This window comes from Colias philodice, chromosome 10 (assembly GCF_061535455.1).
Source record: "Colias philodice isolate Cphi_HAF_F1 chromosome 10, ilColPhil1 Martin Lab GWU primary, whole genome shotgun sequence".
In the NCBI taxonomy this organism is placed as follows: domain Eukaryota; kingdom Metazoa; phylum Arthropoda; class Insecta; order Lepidoptera; family Pieridae; genus Colias; species Colias philodice.
Window position 1 is genome coordinate 9,128,725 of NC_143095.1, and position 16,030 is coordinate 9,144,754.

At 32.8% G+C, this 16,030-nt stretch overlaps 3 protein-coding genes across 3 annotated transcripts; 1 reads left to right on the forward strand and 2 right to left on the reverse strand.

Annotated features, from left to right (window-relative positions):
• Positions 1–173: 173 nt before the first annotated feature.
• On the reverse strand, positions 174–4,713 carry LOC149485368 (uncharacterized). Its single transcript, XM_089700138.1, has 6 exons — positions 4,687–4,713; positions 2,368–3,038; positions 1,745–1,867; positions 1,278–1,424; positions 825–1,046; positions 174–482 (listed from the first exon to the last, which is right to left on the reverse strand). The coding sequence occupies exons 2-6, from the start codon at positions 2,854–2,856 to the stop codon at positions 216–218; spliced, it is 1,248 nt and encodes a 415-aa protein (XP_089556264.1). The 5' UTR covers positions 2,857–3,038; positions 4,687–4,713; the 3' UTR covers positions 174–215.
• A 3,058-nt stretch (positions 4,714–7,771) lies between these two features.
• On the forward strand, positions 7,772–8,511 carry LOC149485369 (MICOS complex subunit MIC13 homolog QIL1-like). Its single transcript, XM_089699621.1, has 3 exons — positions 7,772–7,922; positions 8,003–8,159; positions 8,258–8,511. Exons 1-3 carry the CDS (start codon positions 7,915–7,917, stop codon positions 8,459–8,461), a joined length of 369 nt encoding a protein of 122 aa, XP_089555747.1. The 5' UTR covers positions 7,772–7,914; the 3' UTR covers positions 8,462–8,511.
• A 656-nt stretch (positions 8,512–9,167) lies between these two features.
• On the reverse strand, positions 9,168–14,475 carry LOC149485370 (proliferation-associated protein 2G4). Its single transcript, XM_089700201.1, has 8 exons — positions 14,316–14,475; positions 13,888–14,122; positions 13,650–13,803; positions 13,217–13,438; positions 12,447–12,539; positions 11,481–11,594; positions 10,709–10,855; positions 9,168–9,976 (listed from the first exon to the last, which is right to left on the reverse strand). The coding sequence occupies exons 1-8, from the start codon at positions 14,398–14,400 to the stop codon at positions 9,887–9,889; spliced, it is 1,140 nt and encodes a 379-aa protein (XP_089556327.1). The 5' UTR covers positions 14,401–14,475; the 3' UTR covers positions 9,168–9,886.
• Between the last annotated feature and the right edge of the window lie 1,555 nt (positions 14,476–16,030).

Sequence of the window (16,030 nt, forward strand, 5' to 3'; positions counted from 1 at the left end):
CGTATGTTGCGGCGCACGAAAAAGGAATGAATATCGTTCAAAGCGAGCAAATACTTGTCAGGTCGTAATACCCTCAATATAAAAAAAAAAAAAAATCTAAAGGCGTGCGTGGTTGCTAGCATTGAAAAAGGGAACTACATAGTAAATAATATCTGAAGAATGAAGCGATGAAATATAATGTTAAGTTTATATTATTTACAAATAAAACAGATATTTTATATTTTAAGATCAGCTTTTATATTTTTTATTTTCTCCCTAAAAACAGTACATTCTACATCTCTTTCTTTATCAAGGTTAGATATAATAAGTTTTTGTTCTGAATTATTGCACAAACAAATAAATGTAACAATCAACTTGTGTGTCTGTTTCACTAAATGATCTTCTGTGCAAATGTACAAAACTTTGAACAGTGCAGATAACATTTTATGATCTGTATTGAACTTCCAAACAGGCCAGCAGAATGTTATCCATTTCTCCAAACACTGAAAGTAAACAAAGTAGATTAGAATTGTTCTTGAGGAAAAACCATTATAAAGATAAGGAGGAACTTTAAATAAAATTACCCATTTATTATGTACTGATAACACATCAGAATGATAATTAGATTTCATTTATCCCTACCTAGAATTTGAATGTGAAAAAATGTTATTAAAATCATCCAAATCTGTTTAGATATTATTAATGTAGCTGGAAATTCCATAAGTTGGGTTTTCTTTAATTATTCAATATTATTTGTGGTCAAGGTTAATAACCAACAAGATTTATTCATTTATTTTTTCAACAATAACACTACACTAAAATTAGTTTGTAGATGAGTGGCTTACCTTTAAAAGTGGGCTTAAAATGATTCCTGACACAGCATCATTAGTGCATATATCCAAATTGTCACATATAATTTGTTTAAAAATCTTGATATTAGCACAATTGTCTTTGTGCCATTGTATTATTGAAGTAGCAAAATTAAACAGAGCAGCCTTTTTGTACAAATTTGAGTCAGTCAAGAGCTGATCCAGAGTGGTTGTGTATAATTCATCCAAGATGTTTCTCTGAAAAAAAAATTGATAAGATAAAAATAGGGTTTTTTTTTTTGTTTTGTGTATTAGAATGAACTGACATTTAATATTGATAAATATAACTCATTACTTAATAAGATAGGCTAATCAAAATAGTGAGCACTTTTACAGAAAAATAATTTGACATGACCTGATAGTTTACCCATATCTTTTACTAATCATTCTATTTAGTTATTATAATATTTAAATTATCAGTTCTTATACCTTTGCACTATCAGGTACAATTTTGTGAAGAGCCAAAAGGCAAATGTGTGTTAACTTGACTATCTCCATGTCTTTCTCTACAAGGTTCTTTTTCAGACTGCGATAAATTACTTCATAGTAGTTACCATTTTGGAAATCTTTTGGTTTCTGTAATATAAAAAAAAAAACATAAGTGCTCTATATAAACATTCTTTAGTATAATGATAAAATTATTTTAGATATATTTTCTGTGTAACATTAAATTAAAATTATGCAGTAGGTAATAATATTTGGATTATTAAAGAGCATTCCTCACATTGTAATGCTTTGTTTCAACATCGCAAATACAGAACAATACAGAATAAAAAAAATAATCATGATTCTATTTAACCCATTGAACCCCGAACGGCCCGATCGGTCCACGGCACAATAGATTTTCTATTGTGTCTGTGATTCCGGGGCCTGAGTTATTAAACAGGTTAACATACCAGAGATTGTAATAAAACTGAACAGGACTGGAGCCCTTTCTTCTTATTAGTAACTGTATAGTCTTCAATCAGAAGGAGAGTGATTGGAAATATTTTTGACGGCACCAATTCAACATCATACTCCTGAAATAATAATAAATGTTTTGTAATCTATACTAATATTATAAAGCTGAAGAGTTTGTTTGTTTGTTTGAATGCACTAATCTCAGGAACTAATGGTCTGATTTGAAAAATTCTTTCGTTGTTGGATAGCCCATTTATCGAGGAAGGCTATAGGCTATACCATCACGCTAAGACCTACAGGAGCGGAGTAATGCGGGTTAAACCGCGCGGAAAAGTTAGTCTTAGATAAGCAATTATGAGACAGTAAAATTGTAAGTATGATATAAAAACTATAAGGTAACTATTATTTTATTGAATTTGAAAATTCAATGGAATTCATTACAATTGATCAACAGTTTATAGAACACCTGGCTTTTCCGTTGCCCAATGAGGATTTACCTGATTACATGACAAAGTTAAAAGTTAAGTTTTATTTTATATTATTTGTAACTAAGTATATGAATAAGACACTTCTCTGAATTTTCATTTTATTTTAAAGTTAAAAAATCTTAATGTTTTACCTGTAAATCCGCTATTATGGACATATAGACCTCAATTTGTGCAGGGTACATCTTAAAAGTTTCATAAGTTATTTTTGAATGAAGGTCTTCTAAACATTTATCAAAAATGATTTGGGAATTGAACATATCATTCTTATGAAATACGGCATCTAGATTTACTGTAGTAATAACTTCAAAGTATGTGTTCATTTCCTTAGCAACATCCTTAGCCTTAGATTTGTTCCAAGGGCAATCACAGCTTAATTCTTTATACAAGTTGACCATATTCGAGACTATAGACGGATTTTTTTCAAAGTCATCTTTTGTTATATCTCCGAAGCTCTCAACAAATAGTTGGAAGTTTTTATCCATATTTTTATTTCGTAGTTCAAACTCAAAGTGTTCAATACTTTCATCGTAATTTTTTGCTAATTTTGGCACTAAGCATCGATTTATGCTTTTTAAGAATCTTGAAATAAACTCCATTTTCATCTTTTCAGTACACTCCATAATGATAAATATTGAATTTTTTATAATTTTAACCCTTAAATTATTCTCAATGAAAATAGTACTGAAAAACAATTATTTATTTAGTTCAGTGTTTTAAAAAGTTGCAAAAAAACCCTAGAAGTGTTTCATTTATTGCCGGCCAAAACAAAAATAATCATTTAACCCTTAAAGCTTTTCTGTCACTTTTTTAGTACATGTACTTATAGCCGTGTAAATCTTTAACGTTCCAAAAAATCTAGAAAATTGACTACGTTGGAGAAAGTACGATAACAATCATTTATTTTTCTCCTACATGCCAATTATAGAGAACATTTAATTCGTGTGCTAGGTGACTGTTGAATTTAGGGATTCCCGGAATTAGTGATGGTTTGTGTTTCTGGTCAATAATAGCTTTAATGAAATAGTTTCCGTGTTTGATTGCTATTGATTTAACTTTCAGGTGAGATAAACTGTTGTTTTTGCTCTAAAGATTATGAAATATTAAAAAAATTCTATGACAAAATATTCGAAATATAGCTGGTCCGTTTTTTGGGACAGTGCCGAAGATACAGGTAACTAAGAACCATTTGGAATGTCCCAAGAAACGGACGTTGCCATGATTCGTACTTTAATAAAATATCACTTTTATGGGATTTTCTTGCTTTAGAGTCTTTAATTATATGTAGAATTATTTTTAATTAAGTTCAAAATGACGAATATAATCTAAGATCACTTAAATCTGTTGGGTCTACAATAGAACCGGGAGTTCCTCGACCTCCACATGCATTTCGTCTAAATGTCCTAATCATCGGCCAAATATCACTTCACATTTAGAAAAACCATTATTATCTGTATTACATGAAACCAAAGGTTGCTTGACACGAAATAATAAATGTTATTTAACATTCCATACAACTAAATAGTGTGATTGAGCTCGAGAGGGCTCAATTATCATTTGTTAGGTATTTAGTTAAAATTGAAGATTTTTTTGTTATAATAGATAGTGAAAATACTGCGATACAATAAAACAATAAAATGCTACTTGAAATTGTTTTCAATTGTGTTATATTAAGTGAATATTTTTGTTTTTCATTTTTATTTTATAAGCTGTATTACAGCGTTGTCCGTTTTTTGAGACAGCAATGAAGACGGGGTTCTTGGCAAAGGCCGTTTTAACGGACATCCTGAAAAACCTACTTACAGAAAATTTGTTTTATTTTTTTCTCTACTATAGTATTTTTTAATCAATAACTATCACTAAAACCAATTCTGAAATATCTGGGTACATTATTTCAGGGCGTGCCGTGTTAAGGGTTAATAGCAAACAATCTCACGAATCAATATTAATCAGTTCTTTAAAGAAACGAATCTTCAATGGCGGTGCTTATCATTCCCTCTCGCTCACACACGGCCGTACGGTATGCAAAAAAAAATGGAAAAATAAAATCACTAAAATGTATTTGATTTTCCCTATAATAGCTTTTATCATAAATATACAATGACAATTATGCATTTGCGAAAGTAAATAATGTTTTATTGGAATTTGACAAAATATGTTCTTTGGGAAAAGTTGTTCAGTTTTATGGGCATATTACAAGTGTTATGGGGATTTTATTACATTCTGTATACGTAAATATGATAATTCATATAAATACACAAATACAATAACAAAAAAGTTTGCCAACAAACAATTTGAAATAATTAATAAAATAATTATCAATTTACGTTATTTTTATTTTCTTTTTTGCTGATCCTACCATCTGTCAAAGTCAGCTTTGGCCGCCATTGAAGATTCGTTTCTTTATTGAACTGACTAATACTCTGAATAACGATCATCTTTGTTCTGAGGACTAATACAATAAACAACGGTGACAGTCATTTGTCAATTATGACATATGTTTTTTTTTTATTTTTAAGACAGGCACAGAGTTGGCTTTTACACCGATGCAGATGCAAGGATACAAGAAGGGTACCAATAACTCATAATTACGGTATTCTGTTTATAAATTAGTGGAGTGAGTTTAATATAATTACAGGAAGAGATGCGAATAAATAAATAGGCATTTTCTAGGTAGACATGATTTACCACTACCAGCTTAGACCGCGTCACCACTTTTCCATGGGAGTCCGTGGGAGTGATGGGACTTTGGTCAAATGTCTACCTATCTTAATCTAAAAAAACGGAGCTACCTAACTAGAGTGCGTTTCACGAAAGAGTTCCCCTGCCGTTATGTTGGCATACCTGACTGTCAAAAACGAAAATATTTTTTTTTAATCAAAAATGACAGAGAAAATATTCTCCTTTCTTCCTAGCCTTATCCCGTATCTTACGGGGTCGGCTGCCTAGAAAGGAGAATATTTTCTCTGTCATTTTTGATTAAAAAAAAATATTTTCGTTTTTGACAGTCAGGTATGCCAACATAACGGCAGGGGAACTCTTTCGTGAAACGCACTCTATTAGCCCGGTTTATACGCACACTCTTTAGCGCGTGATTGAGTGCGCGGGATTGAACGCGGGAAAGCACGCGCGCTGAGGAAAGAGGAAAGATTGTGCGTGTAAACGATAATCACGCGCGATTGAACGAAGAAAAGCATGGCGCGTTGGAGTGTGTGCGGAGTGGACGCGCAATCTCGTTCTCTCTGTCATCGTTTAAATGCTCGCTCTTTCCCGCGTGAAAGCCGAATCGCGCGCGAAAGAGCGTGCGTGTAAACCGGGCTAATGTTCCTCATTCTGTCATTCATCCTCAATGTATAATATTAGAACTATAATTATTATTGCTAATTTTTAAGAAGTAAATTTAGTATGAGAAAATAGCTTTCATGATTGCCTACGATAGGTTTTATCCCGGAAATCCCACGGGAACGGGAACTATGCAGTTTTTTCTTTGAAAACGCGGACGAATCCGCGGGCGGAAAGCTAGCTAGTACAGTAGAGTATATATATCATCACGCTAAGACCAGCAAGAGCAGAGAAACCGCGGGGCGCTAGCTAGTTAATAAATAAACCATTTTCAGCACTATAAGCTTTTTAATAACTCAGGCCCGGAATCACAGACACATCACACAATAGAAAATCTATTGTGTCGTGGACCGATCTCGATCGGGCCGTTCGGGGCTCAATGGGTTAATCAGTTCTGTGCTAATGAATCACTACTGTTCTGTGTAATAAATAATACATTTATTCCAAAAAAACATCACTTATTCAAATACTTAGGTAAAAATCTTAAAAAATGACCATTTCAAAATCTGTTTTATATAAATTCCAAAGTTTGTTAGTGATTGGCACGCAAAAATTATGCATTGAGTCATGAGTTTTTCATTGAGGCATTGAGAGTGAGAATCTCATTCTCACTCTCAATATATGTATACAGGGTGTAATCGTTAAGTGTGCACAAGCGATTATTCCGTAACTATTGCAGATATCAAAAAACTTTAAACTGATATCGAAAGTACTTAACCTAATGAGTAAAATGGCCATAATAAATTTTTAAAAATAAAACGAGAAATAACCAAAAATGTTACATTAAACGCTCCCATACAATTTATTTCCCATACATTTTGTATTCATAGTAGATTTTCGAAGTGACGTCCTTATTGTGCAATACAATGAGGAGGTCTATTTACAGTTTCTAAATGAACTTCCCTCCAAATTTGCGAAGTAATTAAAGCAGAAAACCAAAAAAACAAAAAAAAAAGCTAAAATCTTTCATATTAAATGTATAGGTTGATCCAAAAGTAATGATAATTGGGTATTTCCTGTGCACATAAAAATATAAAATAAATGTTTTATGCTTGCTCATGTAATCACTAAGTTATCATAAAAAAATTATATCTACAGGCCACGTTTCCAAGTATTAACATTAATTTTAATGTGAACAGTGCGAGCCAGAATGTTTCCCGACGAAAAGAAGAAACAACGATTCGACATTTAGAGGGTGAATTTCTAAATTTTTAATGAGATCAGGATAATTTTTTGTCACGATTTGTGACCATGGGCGTTACCTGGGTTCACCATGTTTATGCTGAAACCAAGAAACAATCAATGGCCTGGATGCGAGCTTCCAAAGTGACGGTGAAGATTTTCAAAGTGAAAATTAGTGGGATAGATTAAAGCCGTAGTTTTTTGGGACGCTGAAGAAATGTGGAATATTTTAAGAAGGTAGCCACTACTACACAGGGCTCTTACTACACAGACCAAATTAAAAGATTGCGGGTAGGTTAGTAAGAAAAAGAGACATGGCAAACTTCGGTCTTGAATGTTGGTTCACCAAGACAACGCACCAGATCACAAAGCGTCAGTTGCGATGGCTGCCAATCAAAAATCGGCATTGAAAATGCTTGAACACCCACCCTGTTTGTAAGATCTAGCTCCTAGTTAATTCTATCTCTTACCTCGGCACAAGAAACACCGTCGATACAAGAAATTTTAAGACGACAGCGAAGTGATGGCCGATTTTGAGGGGTTTTTGTAGATGAAGTCAAAGTTTTTTTTTTCTAAGTTAAGGAAAAAAAATATCGAAGTAGAAAAAGTATCTAGTTAGAAGACTATCTAGAGAAATACATAATTATTTTAACTGTAATGACCTTGTTTAATATTGATTATCATTACTTTTGGATCAACCCATGTACATGGGATATTCATATCTCATACTAAATGTATGGGAGGGTTTAAAGTTAATTTTTTAGATATTTCTCGTATTATTTTTAAAAATTTATTATGGCCATTTTACTCATTAGGTTAAGTACTTTCGATATCAGTTTAAAGTTTTTTGATATCTGTAATAGTTACGGAATAATCGCCTGTGCACACTTAACGATTACACCCTGTATACTTATTAAAGAGACTCTCAATGTAATGCAACCACAATGCAACTGTATCTTCAAATTACCTATTCGGCGTAAAAAACATAGTTCTGCAAAATATATCAATGTCAATGCATTGTCAATGTCAAATTGTCAACTTTACAAACGAAAATGTCATTTCTCTAAATAAAACTCGAAAAGTGTTTAAAATTACATAATTCCCATATATAGACATAATTATTATATATTGGCCGTCACTAACAGTGTGTAAAAAACATGTTGAAGTATGTTTAATCAAAATTATCTATTTAATCAATGTGTATTCTTGTATTATTATAATTCGATTTTGTGTGACTGTTTTAAGGTTCGGTATAAAATCGGCGATTTTGGGCTCAGCCGTTTACTACACAGTGGATAAAGGTGTTTGGAAAGACAGTTCCACTACAGCTGAACTTTACAAAGAATTAGAAGAGGGAGTTTCACCATATGTTGGTGAAGTAAAGAAGCAAATACCATATGAGGTAACACCATTAAAATATGAGAGCTACTGTACATATTGAATTTTGCTCTTATTAATAGATTAAAAAACATGTATGGCTAAATATATTTTCAATTTCAGCTTCCACCCTTACCATCAAATGACAGAATATCATATTTATTTAAATACTATTGGAATTGCGGTGTCAAAACAACATTTAGATTTTTAGTGGATTTACCAACACACACATCAAATGCAGCTGTGAAGACATATGATTACATTTCCACCTCGTTAGAAGGAGGCGACCAAAATAAAAGCTCTAATGAAGAACAATCGAAACAATGAATGTAGTTATGTAGTATTTATTTGATGTTAATAAATTGGTTTTAAAGTTACTGAATTTTTAATTTTATTAATAAGATATATTAACTATTAGTCAATAGAACATCTACATTATCCATTCTCATGGGTTTTCCAAGTAAAAGATAGTAGATACCTCTTACTATATTTGCACCAAATTTCATACAAATCAGTTCTAATTTAGTAGAGAGATAAACAGTTAAGTAATTTTGCATTTATTAGGATGCAGTTCAAAGCTATTTAATTATTACCAGCTAGACATTGAAGTAAGATAGAGCCCTAAGGATAAAAGATTAGCCAAATATGCAAAGCCTAACATGCAATATAAATAGTTATACATATATCCATTGTACAACTTATAAAATGTAATGAACATTTTATTACAAAATCAATGAGGACCCAGTCACAGATTAGAGAATAGTTACTTCATACCCAGTGTCTGTAAAAATCTGTTAATATTTGTGGATTTTTCAATCAGAATAGAGTGCAATGAAAGTCCTTTCTATCTATTTTACCATATAATTTCTATTCTGATAATGTTCAGTTAATTTATAGAAAGACAACTGAGACAATTTCTTTGAGAAATAAATGTGGATTATTTCTAGTGATTCAAACATGACTTGAAATGAAACAGTTCCATGGGTAATGGCTATTGTGAAATAACAATGGGTTTTAAATAAAACAACAAAAAATTACAAAAAACAGTCCACAGCTGTGGCAGTTCTGATTTAATAGTTTCTCCAATGTCACAGGTTTTACAATTCAGAGGAATTAGTTTGTTCCATAAATATATGAACTTTCATAAATGATTTATAGATATGCACAATCCACATATTCAATATTTATGGAGCTAACAAAAATGTTGTAATGTCAGGAAAATGACACAAGGAAAACTAAACTAACACGTTGAATGTAAGAGGTTGTGTGGTATTTATTAATTCATCATAAAGAATTATTACATTTATTTATTAACCTTATCAATTTCACAATCATACACCAGATACATCAAATTTTGTGCCCAAACACAATATTGTGTGAGATGATTTTTTGCGTGTAAAACGGGTCAATTATTTACAGTCACAGAATTTGAATAAGAGGGAATGCAGATGACAGGACACCTAAAGTGAACATTCAAAATTATAAAGATATGTCTGTAGAAGTTAAAAAAAGTACAATTAATTCAGTTATATGTATGTAAAAACAGACATACCTTTCAACATTCAAATAGTTTAGTATACAGAAAATATAACTGTGTATTAATTAAAAATTTGTTACAAAAGGCTGTGAGAAATGTCAGTTTAGCTAAAGCTAAGGCATATCTTTAATAAATTTTTCACTATTGTGTCCAGAATATAGTCTGTTTTAAAAGCTTTGTATTGCAAAATCCACAGGGCAGTGGCCAGCCAGTTGCTAGGCAGCTGTTTCGACTTCCATTGCCTCTTCAGCGCCAGTTTTCTTTTTCTTCTTCTTGTTCGACTTTGCGGAGGAATTGAGGAGGGCCTGTACAAAACATTATTTAAATAAATAAAATAAAAATAAATAAAATATTTCAGGACAATTTTCTCACACGGCACGATCTGATCCCATACTAAGCTTTCGCTTGTGTTATGGAAACCAGATGGCTGATAAACATACATATATAATTTTAAATAAATACTTATTTAGATAATTAACACCCAGACACAGAGCAAACATCTATGTTCATCAGACAAATTTTTGCCCCGGGTGGGAATCGAACCCACAACCTCTGGCTTGGAAGGCAGGGCCACTACCAACCAAGCCAACCGGTCAGTCATTTGCAAAATTATTTTGTAGGAAAAAGATGAATCTGAAAAGTCTTGAAAAGATGAAAGCTTATTTGTATTTTACATATTAAATGTGATATAAATGTAGTAATGGTTCAAACTGAAGTGTCTATAAAACAACAAATCAGCTCAAAAAGATTACATTTATTTACCCTGAGCTTGTACCAAAACATTCTATTGACAAAGAATGCTTTGAAAGATATCAGGGAAAGAAGTATTTTGATTTACACATATTTATATTAGACCATGTAATTATGCCTTGAAAATAATTATCAAAAATGTTTTATGAAAAAAATTCACAATCTATGAATATTTAGTATTTTTTAAAGACACAAAAAAATAGATAACGGTGTGGGATTCATGATTATTTAAAAATGTATATTTATAAAGCATTTGAATGCTATCCTTACTATCAAATTGTACTTACATTAAGTTCAGGATCCTTGATTGTGCGTTCAGTTTTGCACATGTTCTTGTCGAACGGCAGACCAGTGATACGATGTGTGCCGCTCGGCAGTAAGAGAACGGTGAACTTGAACTGCGCCACTAATTCCCCGGGCCGTTCATATAATACCTGTATTTTGTTAATATTTTTAGTAAAGTATCTGAATAAAAAACTGGTTGTCTGTAAAGTAGGTTTATGATCGAGATGTTTACGTAATAACGTCTTATTGGTGGCAGCGCTCGAGATGAGACGGGAGATCGGTCCGTCTCTCTCTCGTTATACCTGCGATCGCGCTCGTGAGGTTTTGGTGTGACACAAGTTTCTGAACATGTCACCCGACTAAAACGATTTTAAAAACGTTATCACGTTAAAATATCTTCTTCATATGGAGCAGGTGCATTGAGTCCATAATGTCAGAATATTTGCTTGACTATGAATGAATATAATGCTTTCAAAATCAAATTGCATTATTAGATTGCACCTTTTAATTTAAGTTCAATAATCTCAAGTAACACAAATTATCTAAAATGATGGGGATACACAAATACATATGAAAGAAATAGAATAAATAAGCAGAGATATAGAAAATAAACAGAAACTTGTCTACAATCTTATCAATTGAACTAACTTTAAATTTAAACTCAAACTCAAACATTCATTTATTCAATTAGACTTCTTCGAGAAGCACTTTTGAAACATCAATTTAATTTTAAAATTTACCACTGATAACTGTAAACAAACTTCAAACACAAACCTGGAAAGGCTCAATCAGTTTGTGGTTGACACACTCCACGACGCCCAGTCTTGCACTTGTCTCCTTGTCAAAGCTCCTCAGATTGAACGGCATTGATCCATGTTTGTTACGAACCTGTTGGCATAAATAGTTTCATATTTATTTTTTACTAGGTTTCCGCCCGCACAGTCAAAGAAAAACCCGCATAGTTCCCGTTCCCGTGGGATTTCCGGGATTGCGTCATATTCCCGGGATAAAAAGTAGCCTATGTCCTTTCTCGGGTATCAAAATATCTCCATACCAAATTTCATGAAAATTGCTTCAGTAGTTTAGGCGTGATTGAGTAACAGACAGACAGACAGAGTTACTTTCGCATTTATAATATAAGTATGGATTAAACAATATACATATTAACAAACGTAAACTTAAGTATTCACTTAATAATATTAATATTTGAACTAGGTACTGATATTTTCAACAGTCTTGATTTAGAAAGCAGTTTCTACTAGAAGAACAAGAACTCTTGTTGCCTTAATGATTAATCAAATTAAATCAATTTTTATCCAACTCTTAATTTAAAATAACTCACTTAAATGATACATATACATCATACTAGCGGTCCGCCCCGGCTTCGCCCGTGGTACATATTTCACAATAAAAGGTAGCCTATGTTTTTTCTCAGGGTCTAAAGATTAAATGTGCCAAATTTCATCAAAGTTGGTCCAGTAGTTTATGCATGAAAACCATACATACATACATACATACAAACCTTTCCTCTTTATAATATTAGTATAGATTAAAAGCTGTTGCTTATATGATTTAAAAAAGAAATGTGGTAATGTTCTATACCAAATTGCCCTATAAATGCAAAGTGGTTCAAACACATCACATTTTTTATACCCCAAAAAGGAAACCAATACCATATGAATGATATAGCAAGTATGTTTTTGGGGTTAAGTAATCAGACACAACAAATATACAACTTACCTCACTGTAGAACATTCTTGAAGCCTTAAGTTTAAGTTGATAGACTTCATCTGTTTTCTTATAAATTGTACACCTTGTATCCATTTCTCGGCCCTAAAATGTTTAAATTTAATATTAGTTTACAATAATAATTTATATAGGGATAGAAATTATTCAGATGAGACTTAGGTTTTTGTTACAACAATTTTGTCAGTATTTTTTTTAAACTAAAATGCACAGATCATTTCAGTTAAGACTTCATACTAATTTATATCCCCTGAGTACTGCCAGACTTGTTACAAAACTAACCTGGAAAGAATTCAGGGCAGAATTTTGTTTATTTTTTCTTAATGTTCAGATCAAAGTAAGATTGAAATATCTGCTATAATAATAAATAAATATTTTCAGGACAATTTTCACACACAGCCCGATCTGATCCCATACTAAGCTTTTGCTTGTGTTATGGAAACCAGATAGCTGATAAACATACATATATATAATTTTAAATAAGTACTTATACAGATAATTAACACCCAGACACAGAGCAAATATCTATGTTCATCACACAAATATTAAATAAGACATAAAGAATGTTATAAATAAAAAAGACAGGTTGCACTCCGGGAGTGCCGGCAGAAGTGAAAACTTGATTATTAACGTTGAGCATGTTTGATATCCATCCGTCTTACGCTTTTTCGATCAGGTCACGTGTCCTGACGCGAGTTTAAGATTTTATACCCAACGCCGCTAAAGAAGTTTTCACTTCAATAAATAACTGTGAATCATCTTACCACTCCTTCCCCTGTGGACACTAATACATCCATGGCATATACCTCATATGTTTCAAAGGTTGCCTTTTCATGTTCCTTGCGTTGTGCCTCAGTGGGATTTTGAATAATACTTTTTTCCCCATCAATACGGAACTGCTTTAGTTGGTGGGAAAGCATGCCTTCTATTGGTTTACAGCCATATTCTGCACTTATCTTTTGCACAACATCTGTAATTGCATAGTTCTGCAAAACAATCATTTATCATTAGAATTCACATAAGAAAACTTATTTACTAATTAATAGTAAGTACAAAGAGAGAAAGTTTAGGTTTATCTCTATCAGATTTAAAAGGTCATTATGCAGGTCAGTTTATTATTAGATCATGAGTTATTTAAAATAAATCAATGATGGCATTTGTAACAACTGTTTTCTACAATAAATAATATCAACATACCTCATTTCCTGGTCTTAATAACCTCAAGGCGGCCTCGCTTGCCTGATGAGCAGCAAGTAGTACATCTGCTGCACGCCCAGCGATTTCTCCTTCACCAATAAAGACTGTATGTGCTACCACGGCGATAAAGCCATCTATGTGGGCACCAAGGTCTCTAAAAGTTAAAAGTAAATATTATTATACATACTATGTACGCGTCAAAATAATAAAAAAAGTTATTTAGAGGAGTGGTACATACATTTTCGCAAGATCTCCTTGTTTCAGAACATAGTCAGATTCGCTAGGAATAGGCGAAAAGTGACATATACAGTTATTTACTGAGACACACGTCGAAAACGCTATGCCCTTCTTAGAATCTTTTTCTTTTTTAAATACTTTAGAAGTCTCATCTAATAATAATTTGTCGCCGTATTCGCAAATCTCTCGAACGCTAGCGTCAGGTACGCATTTTGCAATTACTTGTTCTAGGACGCCTGAAACAAGAATTTAAAACCAATTATGTGATTGAATAATACGCTCGACTACGAGAATTTAGAGAAAAGAAAGTATGCGGTACCACATTGTCCACATGGTGATGACACGCGTCCAGTCTAAATGATTGTTAATTTGGATATTTCGAAAAATCAAATTAATAAAATCACACATATTATTTTTCACATAACTTACGGTTTACAATTTGTCCAGCTAACTTGTACTTGGTTACGACCAAGTCTTCGGCAATCGTTTTCTCAACTTCTTTATCGTCAGCCATTTCTCAAAATTGTAGTTTGGTTATGTCATATTTGGACGTTGATTGGTGGAACAAATGTCAACCACGTGATCATGACGTCAAAAGGAAATGGCGGCAACAAACTTTCCGCTTGAAGCCATTTGTAGTTTTGTACTGGTTAGAGCTAGCACGCACGAGCAACTTTGTCTCCGCAACTATTTTGTCTCTCCCATCAATTGTATGGGGAGTTGCGTCGCTACATGCGCGCACTTTCATACTAGCCCATGGGTGGAGAGACAAAATAGCTGGCTCTTAGAGCGAGCGCGCACGAGCAACTTTGTCTCCGCAACTATTTTGTCTCTCCCATCAATTTGTATGGGGAGTTGCGTCGCTACGTGCGCGCACTTTCATACTAGCCCATGGGTGGAGAGACAAAATAGTTGCCGAGACAAAATAGTTGCGGAGACAAAGTTGCTCGTGCGCGCTCGCTCTTAGATGATTAAATAGTGATTAAATATATTATTCAATCTAGACAGTGCGCGCACGAGCAACTTTGTCTCCGCAACTTTTTTGTCTCCGCAACTATTTTGTCTCTCCCACCCATGGGCTAGTATGAAAGTGCGCGCACGTAGCGACGCATCTCCCCATACAAATTGATGGGAGAGACAAAATAGTTGCGGAGACAAAGTTGCTCGTGCGCGCTCGCTCTTATATAATATTATGTATACTATATATTTTACAACAATTACATATTATAAGGATATTAGGATAGTTTAGGAAGTACCATGAAATTGTAGAGCTGACTGAAAAAATACATGTAATTGCACGCCTCATAAGCGAAGCGTTGAGGTGGGTACTACTGTCACTTCGCGCAAAACATCTGATTTTTCAAACTTAAAATGTCTTTATGTATCATACATTGCACTTGTAAGATAATACATACACACACATATTAAGAAAAAACACTATTTTTAACGTTCATGATATTTTTGATGTCATTTTTGTTATTTAAACTAGTTAAAAAAACAGTTTAAAAAAGTTCTGTCTTGGACGTCCGTGTGTCTGTATGTGCGGATCCTTTTTCTTGTTAACACGATAGTGACCGAAATACTTTACTAATCGAGTCTTTTTTTTTCTCTTACGCTTGAGTATGCTCAGGAATAGAACCCTTTCATTTTTCAGGGTCTGATTCGATGTGGTTTAATTGTAATTAAATAAACAAAAATAATAATTAATAAATATTTATTAAAAAAAAATTATGAGGCGTGCACTTTTGGATTTTCCAAATTATTTTTTTTAATTGACCCAGTGTTTTTATTATATACGCAGATTAAATACAATATATTTAATATTTCTGCGGAATCACGAATAGCCGCACAATTCAAAATTATTCAATTCAATGAATTATGAATGAATTATTTAAATGTAATATGATGTCAGGGTCTACTATATTACTTGCTCTGTGGATTATATAAATATCTCTGATATAATATCTGTGATTACCTATATGTTCTATGCTGAGCCATAGATTAAAGAGGGTGCTGAGCAGTGCGCATGCGCTGCCATTGCCCATTTGCCTATTCACAATTGCCATTTGCTAAGTGTCAAGTTAATGTTTATTTAATTTACGAAGAAAGTTTACAATAATTCTTTAATTAATTTTAACACTGTC

Bases quoted from the DNA above. Each gene is read 5' to 3' on its own strand.
- LOC149485370 (XM_089700201.1), bottom strand. From the start codon at position 14,400: ATGGCTGACGATAAAGAAGTTGAGAAAACGATTGCCGAAGACTTGGTC. The intron at 12,540-13,216 runs GTAAGATGATTC...TAAACATTTTAG, and splicing joins TGTCCACAGGGGAAGGAGTG to GGCCGAGAAATGGATACAAG. The intron at 10,856-11,480 runs GTTTGTGTTTGA...AACAAAATACAG, and splicing joins AACTGATTGAGCCTTTCCAG to GTATTATATGAACGGCCCGG.
- LOC149485369 (XM_089699621.1), top strand. The intron at 8,160-8,257 runs GTAACACCATTA...TTTCAATTTCAG, and splicing joins AGAAGCAAATACCATATGAG to CTTCCACCCTTACCATCAAA.
- LOC149485368 (XM_089700138.1), bottom strand. From the start codon at position 2,856: ATGGAGTGTACTGAAAAGATGAAAATGGAGTTTATTTCAAGATTCTTA. The intron at 1,868-2,367 runs GTAAAACATTAA...TTATTATTTCAG, and splicing joins CCATAATAGCGGATTTACAG to GAGTATGATGTTGAATTGGT. The intron at 483-824 runs GTAAGCCACTCA...GTTTACTTTCAG, and splicing joins TTTTAAGCCCACTTTTAAAG to TGTTTGGAGAAATGGATAAC.